This window comes from Labeo rohita, chromosome 5, assembly GCF_022985175.1.
Source record: "Labeo rohita strain BAU-BD-2019 chromosome 5, IGBB_LRoh.1.0, whole genome shotgun sequence".
Classification (NCBI taxonomy): Eukaryota; Metazoa; Chordata; class Actinopteri; order Cypriniformes; family Cyprinidae; genus Labeo; species Labeo rohita.
Genome location: NC_066873.1, coordinates 39,315,256 through 39,330,193, shown reverse-complemented (window position 1 = coordinate 39,330,193; position 14,938 = coordinate 39,315,256). Strand labels below are relative to the sequence as shown.

Genomic DNA, 14,938 nt, shown 5'->3' with positions numbered 1-14,938 from the left:
TTCTTAATGAAATTTAAAAAAAATGGCTTTGGAACAAGTATTATGATGGTTCAATGATATTTTTGCCCTAGAACATGTATAAAACTGCTTATGCACCATAGGAATGCATTTATACACCGAGCATCCATTTTATTGAAAAATTCATTCAGAACTAGGTCAAAATAGCCTTTATTTGGTGAGTTCAACCTTTTGTCACATATTAGGGTTAACATGTTTATAACCTGTATGTTAAATTCAGGCCATCATGGCGTTTCAGAATAAGCTGTAAGCAACAGTTTGGAGTTGAAGTAGTAGTCCTCATAAATATATTGTTTACTAATGTTAATATATTCAGGTTAAACAATCACTAAATGCTCAAGTTCAGATTTGATTTATCACAAATCCATAATGCGCTTTTAAACTGGGGAACGCCTGTTGGATTGAATTTTAATAGGAAATTTAGCCAATGTTTGATATAACATTGCTTGGTCTTCCTTTTTTATTTTGGTACACAAATGTGGAGCGTTTTTCAAGTCTGATATTGCATGAAAAGTTTTTAACCATTTGAGGCGTTCTGCACAAGCAAATATTATTGAAAGCCTAAAGAACCTTTTTTTACATTATAAAGAGTGGCTTAAAATCCACTCAAGATGGAATACTTTAAAGAAACTGTAGAGAATGTTCTAGAAAACTCACGGTCAACTACTGCGTTTATTTTCGGGAGAAAATGGGAATAATAATATTTCTCAGTAGCGTACATCTCTGTAAATCTAGGGGCCATTTCCATGATTGAACCCAAATAATCAACAATATACAAGAATTTCCTATGAAACATGTTAAAAGAGATGTTTAAAATTAGCGATCATCACGGAAAATTACGTCGACTCGCACAAAGAGCGTTGTTTTCATCCTTCCTTTTTTCATTTGTGAAACAAAAGCATTTCAATGCAATATCGGCTCCTAAGCCGCTTTCTTTTCTGACTTTACAGTGGTTTTGCCGATTCGAGGCTTGGTAAAGGGCTGGAAGTAGCCTGTTCCTTAGACATACCGTGCAACCCATCAAGTGCAGTGAAAGTAAAAAGGTCATATGAAATAATCTGTCGCCGTCACTGAAATCCTCCAGCTGCGTAACCTGCATTCCTCCTTAATGTCTCCTTTTTTGTGTTGCGCAAATCAAAGAGCACAAATGTAAGAAGAGGGAACAACATAATAATAATAATAATAATAACAATATACATGATAAATTACAATCCATCTTTGTGTTAAATGAAGTGTCACTTCCAAAAGTATTTTTTGAAAGTTTTGTGTAATAATGCAATGATTCATTTTCTCATTACAAAAGGGTCAAACAGCATTCATTACTCAAACGCCCTGTACAATTGCCAACTTCTTTGTCTTAAGTTATCCTCTAACCAAATTTTGATGCTTTCCAACTCAAAAAAAAATAAACAAAAAAAAATAAACAACATAGTAGAAAGTTAGTAAGGGCCTCAAGCTAACACCAGAAACTCAGATCGGATGTCCTCGCGGCGTCCTGCTTCAAGACGGAGGCTGCAGCTGCGCTGTACTTCTCCAGCTCGACTAGAGTGACACGTGGAAAGGAGAGGAGAAGGAGGGAAAGCAGGCGGGCGGGAGGGAGGGATAGAGGATGGCGTTTGGGTGTCGGGAGGAAGGTAGTAGAGCGAGGGGGAAGAGGATCAGAGGAGTAGGAGGGGACTGGGGCTACACACTTGTCTGGTATTGTTAGTCCACTGGCCGCTTTTCGCCGTGTTTCTTTGTAAACTCTTCTGCATTCTTAAAGAATTTTTTACGGTCTTTTGAGTATTCTTCTGCTAGGTCGGCCCTCAGAGGGTGTTCTGGCTGTGGGTCGTTCACCAGGGCAATGAGCGACTGAATTACTGGAGGAAGAAAGGGAAAAGAATGGACGTTATCATTGGTTACAACAAACAAAAACAAATGTGCTATTAATTAACTATAAATATATTTCTATTCTTACACGATAAAAGTATGGACAAAACCAGCGGTTGGGTTAGACGTTTAACTTAACCTTCTGGGTAGTTTTATTTAACTACAATATTGTTTAAAAATAACTATATGGCTGGCTTAAAAATCAGAGAGGCATCAGCAATAATCAACAGGTGAACATTTATTAATAAGCAATTTATTATTTTTTTTAAATTATTATTTATTTATTCAACATATTAATACATTTTTAAAATTTTAAGCAATAATTATAGTATTTTTAAGCAATTAGTTAAATTAAAGGATTCCTCCACTTCCAGAATAAAAAATTCCTGATAATTTGCTCACCCCTATGTCTTTCTTTATTCAGTCGCAAAGAAATTAAGTTTGAGGAAAACATTCCAGGATTTTTCTCCATATAGTGGACTTCAGTGGGGTTCAACAGATTGAAAGTTAAAATGCAGCTTCAAAGGGCTCTAAACGATCCCAGCCGAGGAAAAAGGGTCTTATCTAGCAAAATGATCGGTCATTTTTTTAAAATAAATTAATATTTATACACTTTTTAACCACAAATGCTCATCTTGTCTAGTCTGCAATGCGCATGCATACTCTGTGCACTCCCGTTCAAGACAGTTAGGGTATGTCGAAAAACTCAAAAAACATGTAATTTTCTTCTCCAACTTCAAAATCGTTCTACATCGCTGTTGTTTCTTGCATGTTTACTTTGTAAACACTGGGTCGGTACTTCTGCAGTGATGTAGGACGATTTTGAAGTTGGAGGAGAAAATGAGATGGGAGTTTTTTGACATACCCTAACTGTCTTGACCCGGATTACACAGAGTTCACCGAGGTGAAAAAGTATATAAATTGTAAAGTTTTTTTAGAAAATGACTGCTCGTTTCACTAGATAAGACCCTTATTCCTCGGCTGGGATCCTTTACAGCTCTTTGAAGCTGCATTTTTAACCTTCAATCTGTTGAGCCCTATTGAAGTCCACTATATGGAGAAAAATCCTGGAATGTTTTCCTCAAAAACTTAATTTCTTTGCGACTGAAGAAAGACAGATATGAACATCTTGGATGACATGGTGGAGAAATCCTTTAAACTACCCAGAAGGTTGGGTTAAACATTTAACGTAACTGCTGGGTTTGTCCAGATTTCATCCAGCGCTGGGTTGTTTTTAACTCAGCATTTTTTAGAGTGTGTTTCTTGTACTTCTAATAAATTCAGCTTTAAACAGTCCCTATAGTTTAGCGAGAAAGACTTATATACCCTTCATCAGTGCTATGTTAGTATAACTGAGATATTGTTATAGGTTATTTTTTTTTTTTTGATTCATGTTCTTTTGTTTTCATTTTAATTAAAGTTTAATCATTTTGTTGGTTCCTTGTCATTTTTAGTTTTTTTTTTTTTTTTTTTTTTTTTTTTTTTTTTAAATATGTCTATACAGCTTTTCTTTATTTTCATTTCTGTTTTAGTTACTGTAGTACATTAAGTTAAGTAACATTTATAGTAACACCTCACAGTAAGGTTAAGTAGTTAATATTAGTTAACTACATTTGTAAACATGAACAATACTTCCACAGCATTCATTATTGTTAATGTTAATTTAAAGCATTAAAATCACAAGCTGTGTTTGTTAACATTAGTTAATGCACTAATGTAATAAATGTATTGTTCATTGTTTGTTCATGTTCGTTAACACGTTAACTGATGTGTCAACAAAAGACACCTTATTGTAAAGTGTTACCAAATTTATTTTATTTCAAGTAACAAAAATGTGTTATGAATTCGTCAGTTTTAGTAAACTATATCTAACTATATCTATCCAATGAGTAAAGGCAAAAGCCAAAAACAGAGATACTAGTTATTAAAGAAATAAGAACCCCAATATGTTTATCCCATAATCATCTAAACAGCTTTATAAACTAGGAATGTAATACTGCATTATCTAAACTTGTTAAAAGCAATCTAGCTTTCTGAAGAAATGTGACATCACAAGAAAGCTGTAAAACAATCAGATACTTTTTGAAAGATTGTTAGAAATGAGTGATATGCCTCATCTACAAAGCGACAGTACCTAATAACTGCAAGATTAGCAGACACAATAAAAACAGTAATATTGGTACAATAACTCTTATTCTAATCCGGAATTTTCAGCAGCCATTACTCCAGTTTTCAGTGTCACATTATCAATGTTAAAAACAGCTGCGCTGCTTAATGTTCGTATCAAATGTATTTTCTGTCACTTTTGAACAAATGAATGGGTTCTTGCTGAATAAAAGTAAACATTTCATTCCAAACAAATTTACCTCATTTCTTACTTACCCCAAACTTTTGAATGCTAGTGTGTGTCAAGATTTTTATTATATAAAGTTTTATTCAATTCAGATTTAAATCATCCCTATAGTTTAGTCAGAGAAAACTAAATAGCTTTCATTTTTATAAAACAAACCAGGATTTAAAAAAAAAAAAAATCACCTGTGTCACACTTGGGTAGTCATTATAAGCTGAATAAACAAAAAAAGGGTGTAGCCTACTATATAAACAGATGGATAGTGACCATAAACATCACAAAGCCTTCTATTTGGTTATGATTTCTATATAATGAAGTGATGACAAGACCAAGTGCGTTTACGCACCAGGATCATCTGCGCTTTAGCAGGTCTGACTCATGTGGCGGTTTCAGGAATACTGCAACAACTGCAGCGTGTCTCACCTTGGTCAGTTTTGGTGGCTGGTTTCCAGTTCTCTGCACTAATGACAGGCAGGCAGACCTGTCCCTTCTCGTCAATGTTGGGGTGGTAGATCTTCGTTTTGAATGTGATCTTGGGTGGTTTGAAAGGGTATTCTGCAGGGAAGATGATCTCGATCCTGAATGCCCCTTTGTCGTATGGAGGGTTGTCCTGTGGGAGAACAAGGGAAATGAGGTGAGCGCAGCTCAAACTATAATGTATATAATTACAAACAAATCGATGTTGAGAACAGGACAGAAGCGTAAATGTGTGGTTTGAGATCACGTATAACTAATAGCATTGTGAAATGCATGGATTTACACGAGCAGTTAAAGTTTTGGAACAGTAAGTTTTTTTAATGTTTATAAAGACGTCTCTTCTGCTGACCAAGCCTGCATTTCTTTGATCCAAAGTACAGCAAAAACAGTCAAAAATAACTTTTCTATTTGAATAAATTTTAAAATGTAATTTATGCTACATTTTTAGCATGATTACTCCAGTGTCACATGATCCTTCGGAAATCATTCTAATATGCTGATTTGCTGCTCAAGAAACATTTTAGTATCATCATCAATATGTAAAACAGCTAAGTACATTTTTCCAGAATTCTTTGATGAACAAAGATCCAAAATATCAGCATTTATCTGAAATAAAAAAAGCTTATGTAACATTATACACTATACCATTCAAAAGCTTACAATCAAAAGTCAGTACTTTTGGGGGGGGCTTTAAATTGATCAAAAGTGAAGATAAAGACATTTATAATGTTACAAAAGATTTCTATTTAAGATAAATGCAGTTCTGAATAGATTTCTAATCATCAAAGAAACCTGAAAAATTTCTACTCAGCCGTTTTCAACAATTTGTTTTAGCAGCAAATCAGAATATTAGAATGATTTCTGAAGAATCATGTGACTGGAGTAACGGTGCTAAAAATTCAGCTTTGAAATCACAGGAATAAATTACATTTTAAAATATATTTTAATAGAAAACAGTTATTTTAAATAGTAAAAATATTTTAAAATTTTACTGTTTTTGCTGTACTTTGGATCAAATAAATCCAGGCTTGGTAAGCAGAAGAGACTTCTTTAAAAAAAATATTACTGTTCAAGAACTTTTGACTGGTAGCGTAGTCTAGCTCTAAATTGCACAAGAAATCTGCTCAAAAATATTAAAATTTAAGCAATGTTTTAGTACAGAGGTTTCCACCGGTTTACTACGAAGTGCCAAAAAACAAACTTGAATCAACAACGATATATTAAAAAAAAAAAAAAACATATTAAAAAAAAATCTAATTCACAGACAATCTCTATATTTGCAACAATGCAAAGTACAATTACAATGCAAAAGTGTTTAAAAAAAACTTTGGCCTGCAGGTTTGGACAACTCTGTTAATTTCTAGATTCTATAATTATAGCATTTCATGCGCAAATATATATTACAACAGAATTTTATTTCCAAAGCCAAGCTTTCAAAACATACCATTTCCTGTCTGTATGCAAATAACATGCAAACAATTCATGAAAGATTTACTAAACACTTACTGGAACAATGAGGCCTTGCCATGTCAATATGTTTGATTCATCAACTTGAATGTTACGGAAGTTTTTCATTCCAGATTTGCGGATTTCTTCAAGCTCCTGATAAAAAGGGTTGGAAAGAAGAATGCGTTAGATACTATTCGTAAGTTCACAACTTCTATGTGTCAAGCAGAAACTTTGAGAACTGGCTTACGCTAAAACAATCTCTCCTAATAGTACAATCGCCATTCATTTGCTAACTTCAAAGCGCAAACAAATGAAGTAGGAATAACAGTTTACATCATTGGCCAAGACTTCCTATGTATCTTTATCATGGTCAAGACATTCCCAAATGTAACGTGAGCCAGGTCTTGACCTAATGAGTTGGAGAAATGACCCCTTCCTCAGCAGCTTACTGTAAATAACTGACCTGAAGCACAAGCCAGGGTGCATTAAAACATCAACAAACCACACCTTAAATGTTTAAAAGTGCATGCAGCTTCATATCCAATAACCACTGCATTAACATGGGCTGTTGTTTATGATCAATATTTAGTCCCACATAGGGCTGCAATAAATGATTATTTTGATACTTGAATAATCTGTCAATTACTCCCTTCATTAATCAAATAAAAATACTATTTTAAAGTTATTATCAGAATTTAATAATCAAGATGTTGCAGTCCTTACGGTGTTTAATAAAAAATAAGTACTATATTAAAAGGGTGTGTTTGTGGTACCCTGTAAGGATTAACCATTTCCTTCTATTGCCACTGAGAGGTGCCTGACATTTACAGCCATTCTTATCTAACAAGGAAGTAAACTCGTTAACATGATCATTGTGACATACATACGTCCACTAACTGTACATAAACATCCTAAAATCTCAAATACACGACTAATCAGAGAGCTTAACACCCACAAAGACTGGTCAAACACATCTTGGCTAAAAACAGGTTATTCACGATGAAGTGATTCCGACAAGACGGAAGTTTATAAAGCGAAAGCTTATTGTGAACACACTTACAGTTTCGTTTTTTTATTAAGGGCGTTACTATAGCTAACCACTTGGATCTCACTAAACCTATTTAAGGTTTAAATACGATTTAAGTAGTATTCTACTTATTTGGGTTGTTTCAAGCTTAAAACGTAAAAAAAACGTCGATTTCGGTTTTTATTTGACAGATGTGGCTAGTTTGGTCGCATTGAGTCCTGTCTAACGTCACTGCAGCGAGGTTAAAACGGCATTGTTTGGTTAAAAAACATCTATTGGTTCATATAGCAGTCGATTAAATTATAGTTTTTGTTTTCAGATGATTCAGATTTGTTTGAATCAACCGAATCCGCTGTAACGGAACTCGTCGGTGCGTTATATTCCCGTCATTCACTCGCTGTCAATGAATGAAAGGACTTGATAAAACACTAAAGCCTAGTCTAACGTATCCGTCGAGCCTCTATCCCTCCAATCTCGATCCCAAAACCTTGTTTTAGAGTCCCGCGGCCTCCACCGGCGCTTTTCCTCCTTCATGTTTGGAAACGCGAAGCGAGCCGAGTCATCGAGTGAGAGAACCGCTCGTACCAACGCCGATCAAGCACCAACGAACGATCAAACCGTCTTTTCCGCGAGCTAAACTTTATGTTTATACCCCTATCGCGTCGTCGTATGTGGTTTTTCTTTATTTGCGATATAAAAAGTATGAGGTTTAGACGTCTACCTTGTGTAGTCTCCTGCTCGCCGCCATCTTGAATCTTTCAACTACTACCAGAATGCACCGCGCGGCGCAGCTATGGAATCATCAGCTCGTCCGCGTTTTTAAAACTTCGGCTGATCTGGGATCAGATTTTAAATTCGCCTACAACCGACGCAACAAGCAAGGCGGAGCGCGTACAATGATCTCAGGTCAGAACCCGTGGGTACTTTCCATTACAAAACGAAACAAAAATGCCATTTATTACACTGTGGATGGAATTTGTTCTCCTGTGATTAATCAAGGCTTGATTTAGTGTTTCTTTATTGTTTATTTATCTCGAAAAATTATGAAAGTAAATGAACGAACAAATATAACGGTTTCAGTAAACTTCGGAATGTAGGTGTGCCGGGAGGGACATACAAGAAGCAATGAACGTCCTTGACAAGGAAGTGCGTTTTCCGGATTTTTAGTTGCATGCTTTTTAATGACCACATGATGTCACTCCAGAGTAAGGAATAACGCTAAGATATTATTTGATGCTGAGGGTGTATTTCATTTAAGTGACGAACGATGGCCCCCGGTCCTAGTTTAAGCTGGTCTAAAAAGCCAAGACCAGCAAACCACTTTAAGTCGGTTTAGCTAGTAGGGCTTTAGAGGCTACATGAATGAGAATGACAGTTGAAACAGCTGATAAAAATAACACAAGTAATCCATACGACTCCAGTCCCTCAGTTAACCTCTTGTGTGTACGTGTGTGTGTGTTTTAAATAAACAAATGCATCATTAAGACGTTTTTAACTTAAATGTAAGATGACAACAGGTGCCTTTTTCACTGGATGAACTGTTATTATGGATTATGGGCTTATATTTTTGACAGGAGTGCTGCTGGTTTTAAGTTAAAACTCCATAATAATTGATTTGTTTCATAAAAACACATTTTAACTTCACAAGACATTAATTGATGTACTGGAGTGGTGTGGATTATTGTGATGTTTTTATTAGCTGTTTGGAGTCTCATTCTGACGGCACCCATTCACTGCAGAGAATCAATTGGTGAGCAAGTGATGTATTGCAAGATTTCTTTCCTGAGTAATGAAACAAACTCAAACTGGCCTGAGGGTAAGATTTTAGCAACTTTTCTTTAATGACATATAACTTTCAAAATAAATCATATTAAGCTATATTTCAGTTTACTATAAATGCTTGTCAATGCATATGGCAGTATATGCTTTAACCATATTTTAAAGGCAATAGAAGTAATTATTAAATTACATATAAATATGTACACCAGTCAAAAAGATTTTTAATGTTTAAAGAAGTCTCTTCTGCTCACTAAGCCTGCATTTATTTGATCCAAAATACAGCAAAAGCAGTAATATTGTGAAATATTTTTTACTATTTAACATAACTGCTTTCTATTTGAATATATTTTAAAATGTAATTTATTCATGTGATCAAATCTACATTTTCAGCATTATTACATCTGTCAGTGTCACATGATCTTTAAGAAATCATTCTAATATTCTAATTTGCTGTTCAAGATTTTTTTTTCTATTATTATAAATATTTAAAACAGTTGAATACATTTAGTTCACTATTGTTTGATGAATAGAAAGATCAGCATTTATCTGAAATAAAAAGTTTCTGTAACATTATACACTATACCATTCAAAAGAGGCAGTGTATTTTTATTGAGATTTGTTTTTTGAGAAATTATAAAAAAAATAATACTTTTATTTAGCAGGGATGCTTTAAATTGATGAAAAGTGATCAATTCATACAAGAACAATTCCACTCAGCTGTTTTCAACATAATAAAAATAATAATAAATGTTTTTATGCGGCAAATCAGAATATTAGAAAGATTTCTGAGAGATTATGTAACAGGAATAAATTAAATTTTTAAATATATTCAAATAGAAAACAGTTATGCAGAAATGCAGTTAAAATGTACTGTTTTTGCTGTATTTTGGATTAAATGCAGGCTTGGTGAAAAACATTACAAATCTTTTTGACTGAACTTTTGACTGGTAACATACTTAAGTACTACTTAAGGATGACAAAACGTCTTTTAAAAAAAAATTGTTTTAAATATTTCAACTATAAAACATTTTTCATTTAATTTTAAATAACATGCAAATAAACAACATTCCGTCAAATAACATTCCGTTTGCACTTAGGTATTTTATTTTAAAGTATATTATTTTAATAATAAAGTGCACTTCTTTTTCACAAGGGTACCATCGCTGTACTCTCCCTTTTAAAAAAAAACAACTTAAACCAGCCTAAGATGGTTTGTCGGTCTCCCAAGCTGGTGTGCATTTCCCAAAAGCATCGTTAGCCAACGGCCAAAAGTTCCTCTGCGCTCTGTTGGTAATGTCAGAACTTGTGACAGTAGTTCCTTTTGGGAAATGCATCCCTGGTAAGGCATGTCTGCTGGCTGATTTCAGATTTTGCATGTCAAATATGCTGTCAATGAAAGGCAATGTGAAATATTTGACACTTTAATCAGATGTATCTTAAAACATCTAACGTGCAGATCCAAATACAGATAGAGCCGAAATAATCTACAAAAGGAAGTGTGAATAAAGCCTGTACATCAAGCGTTATTTGTGTGGGTTGTTTGTGTGCATGTGAAATTGTGTGTGCATTTGCGATTCTGTCAGTTTGTTTATTTGTTTAATTTTTTCTTGTCACAGGAGCCCACGCTGCATCGCCAACATGCTTCCCAGACCAAGGACAGATATAAAGTGGGCTTGCATGCTCCCATGGTTTCCTGTAAACCACATGACTGAAACAACTTGATCAGACTTGCTTCCCCTGCAGCAATTTCAGGTAAAGATAGGCTGACACAGATGGGAAACGGTAACTGTCTTGTTTCCACATTTGTGTTTAGCATCCAAAAATATCACTAGTTTTACTCAATACGTTAATCCATGATTATTAAGTAAAATTAATGCTTTATGTTTTAAGATGAGAATTTAAATTACTTGCATAAAAAGGCATGAGCATATAAAAACAGGTATGCAATTGCAAAGAAAACACCTGTCAAAATATATGATTGTTATTTAAACTTAAATAACAATAGCTATCACTGCATTGCAATTATGACTTGCTTTACGCAGTTTTGGACATGTAACTAGGTCAGTTATTGCTTATATAGTTTAAAGTCTTAAAGATGATCTTTAGAGCATCATTGTAGCAAAGTAGGTCAGAGACCCTTTAGTACCAAATTCCCAGAATTCAATAGAAGTTAGTAAAATGTTTTATCATGCACTGACATCTTAATAACACATAATTGAATATAATCTCCACATTAAGTGTCTTATTATGGATTGAGCAAGAATGTAGTGGTTTATAATCAAACTGAAGAAGATGTGCAGAAAATATCCAGTAAAATTCACCATTGCGAAAGCAATATTATGTAAAAAAAAAGTGCTTGTGTTTTAAACGTTAAATTCTGCTGACCCTCTTCAAAACAATGTGGTAACAATTATTAGCTTCTGCCCACTACATTTGTTTCACTTCACACCCTCTTTCTTTCCACACACACAATTTTTTCAAATCAATATTTCATGTCTGAAGTTCAAGGCTTTCTCAGCAGAAGCAATATAGGGGATTTCTGTTGATTCTCTGTGGTTTGTGAGTGCTCATTGTTGGCTTTATTACTCTAAAATTACTGGAAGGTTTGCCACTTCCCCCAAACATTGTACAACTGAAAAACCACTGAGGGTCTTTTTCTCCCAGTGAAAGTGCTTTTTGTTTTTATTCATTGCATTGCTGATAAAACTGCCTACATGTTTGTCCATTTTAGTGCCTGGAGAATGTTTTGCAATGCTTTCAGGAAGATCACACACCTTTTACCTGTTCCGAGATGTTCTGGGTCTCAGGTTTTGGTTGCTCAGTACATGATTGCTTGATAAGCAATCAAAACATCTTATACTTGGGAAAGAATTCAACTTGTCTATTTTTTCAGATCGAATAACAGAAATTAAGGTGCTTGCCATTACAACTGTGGATCTCTTTCATGAAACATGAGTGCAGTGGATTTCTATGTAAATAGTTTGCACGCAAAAATAGGTTCTGCTTGTGTTTACGCTCCTGGCCAAAACTTGTGCCTACTTAAAAATGGATAAATATTTACCCTTTAATGATGCATATTTGTGGCATTTTAAGCATAAATCACTGGTCAGAAAATGAGTAAGAATTGCAGGAATGCTGTAAATAAAGTAAATTAGTGCAGGATATTCTCTACAAATGTGGGTAAATTTGCAGACTGCTTTTTACAAGAAGAGTTCATGATTCGATAGTTGTAAAATGTCTCCAGTTAGTTAGAGTTTAATGTTAGACCAAACATTCTTTATCGGGTTCAAAACATGAGCCTGATGGGCTGCTTACTGATTATCTTTGCAGCATGGGCAGGTGCATTTTCTTGTTGAAAAATAACATCTAATCATTCCTTTCATTTGTGGGAAGCAAGCTATTTTGAAATATAAACTCCAAAGCATTAATTTACTTTCCACGGTGAAGTAACTCAGCACTACCAGCATCACTGTGGTAGGTGCATTCCGATCAAAGACACCGCTCTGATGCATCATCAGGCAACTCGTGTCTTATCGTGACTCATCACTCCACACAATTCTGCTGAACAATCTAAATCTAACTTTCCATATTCTGCCGAAAACTTCATTCTGTCTTTGATGTTTTTCTTAAAGGGGTAATCGGGTGCCCTGATATGATTCTTTAGGGTCTTAATGAGAAGTCTATAACATACTTTGGTGAAAATTACTCAGTGGTAGTGTAAAAACCACCCTATTTACCTTATCAAAATCAGCGAGCCATTCTATTGAATGTTCCTTTAAATGCTAATGAGCTCTGCTCACCCCGCCCCTGTTTCTGTGGGGTGACCAGCCAGTCTGTTTACGTTAACCACATTTAGCCACGTTTAGACGCTAAACTTGCTTCCTAGCACATTATTAAGAAAGGCGATTTGCAAAGATGCATAAAAACCCTTATACTCACTTCTGCTGTAGGTGAAGCTGCATCATGAATGATTTGCATTAACATAGACTCATTTATGTAGATCGCTGGCCGCGTTTCCTTCTAAAAGGAAAGTAATGTTAATCCTCTGCATCTTCAGCGCTCAGATGTCGAGAGTAAATGATGACTGCTATGATCATTATTACATCCAACAACAGAACACCTCAATCGCTCAATTGGAGACATTCTTGTCTTCCCCTGCACCGGAGTACACCCAGTGGCGGTCGGAGTAGGACTGTTAAAGCTCAGTCAAGGCTGGTCTACGGTAAGACGGTCATGTCAATCAATTATCGTGGGAGTGGCCTTTGTCGGTGTGACGCCACACTTACAAGAAGCTGAGAATGGCTTGATTTGAAAAAGGGGATATTTCTTATGAAGATTACAAAAATACCACTGGGTGGATTTTTATCATAATAGGGTGGTTGTGTACACACACTGCCAACAAACATCTATGTTCAAACAATATGTAAAAGTGAGTTTTGCATCTGATGACCCCTTTAAATGGCAATGCCCTGTTGAAAAAAACAGCATATAAAATAAAGGGGCTTCACCATGCCATAGAAGAGCCCTTTTTGTTTAAATGGTTCCATAAAGAACCATCTTTAACATCTGGAGAACCTTTCTATTTCACAAAAGGTTCTTTGTGGTGAAGGAAGGTTCTTCAGATTATAAAAAGGTAAGAAATAGATGGTTCTTTAAAGAACCTTTGACTGAATGGTTCTTTGTGGAACCAAAAATGGTTCTTCTGTGGCATTGCTGTGAAGAACCTTTTAAAGCACCTTTATTTTTAGGAGTGTAGGTTTTGATGCTGGGATGCTGGTTTTAGCTGGTTTATGCTGGTCTTTTGCTGGTTTATGCTTAGCTGGTCATGTTAACCAACTGGTAATGTTAAACCAGCAAAGAGCCAGCATAAACCAGCTAAGGACCAGCTAAAACCAGCATCAACACCTACCTAACCAGCATATGCTGTTTTTTTCAACAGGGTGGTGTGTTTTGCTTTATACTTAATTAAGGCCTGAGCACCTGTGGTGCGAGGATCCTATTGGAATTGCTCAGATTCTTCTTCTTCTCCAAAATTAATGCATTTTTGAGAGCCTAAACATGCTCGAAAACTCATGAAACTTTGTACACATGCCAAAAGTGGTCTGATATGGGTTTCAGAAGTGGTTGTGGCAAAATGGCTCGATAGCGCCACCTATAAAATTTCAACAAAGTGCCCCTCAAACTATGTTTCACATACATGTACGAAATTCGGTAGACACATGTAACACACCAATATCTACAAAAAGTCTCTTGGCGTGAAGTCCAAATTTTGAATTTTCTGAAGTTTTGTGCCATTTTTGCCATTTCAGGCATTGTCTTTAAACAAACTCCTAGAGATTTAAATAGATCAACACCAAATTTGGTCAGTGTAATCTAAAGCTCATTGTGATGTTAAATTGCAAAGCTCTTGAGTTTTCGTTGAAGGACGTGTCCGTGGCGGCCTGACGAACTTCGATGTTTCGCCATGAAAAAGGAAGTTGTTAGAATTCAGGCACCAAAATTCACATGTCTGATAAGACTCCTATCCTGAGCACATGTCAATGATCATACTGACTTATAGGCATAGCGCCACCTGCTGGCAACAGGAAGTAGCATGTTTTACGCTCTAACAAACTTCTCATAGAGATTTAATGACATCAGTGTTATATTTGGTCTACTCTAAAGGCCTTTGCGATGTTAAATTGCAAAGACCTTGAGTTTTCGTTGAAGGGCGTGTCCGTGGCAGTCTGACAAAGTTCAATGTTTCGCCATGGAAAAAGAAGTTGTTGTAACTCAGCCATACGATGTCCGAGCTGGCCAAACTTCACACGTTCGATGAGTTCGATGACGTTCTGTTATAATCAGAGCGCCACCTGCTGGCAACAGGATATGTAATGCTTGCACTAACTCAAACATACCATGTGCAATCTGCACTAAACTTCATATGTTTGATCAAAGTCCTGGCTTGAAAACATTTACATGCCAATATT

General features: G+C 35.4%; 1 protein-coding gene across 1 annotated transcript; it reads right to left on the bottom strand.

The window, feature by feature from the left end:
• Positions 1 to 152: 152 nt before the first annotated feature.
• Positions 153 to 8,020, bottom strand: ube2l3b (ubiquitin-conjugating enzyme E2L 3b). Its single transcript, XM_051110279.1, has 4 exons — positions 7,912 to 8,020; positions 6,221 to 6,316; positions 4,661 to 4,847; positions 153 to 1,877 (listed from the first exon to the last, which is right to left on the bottom strand). Exons 1-4 carry the CDS (start codon positions 7,936 to 7,938, stop codon positions 1,723 to 1,725), a joined length of 465 nt encoding a protein of 154 aa, XP_050966236.1. The 5' UTR covers positions 7,939 to 8,020; the 3' UTR covers positions 153 to 1,722.
• Positions 8,021 to 14,938: the final 6,918 nt, after the last annotated feature.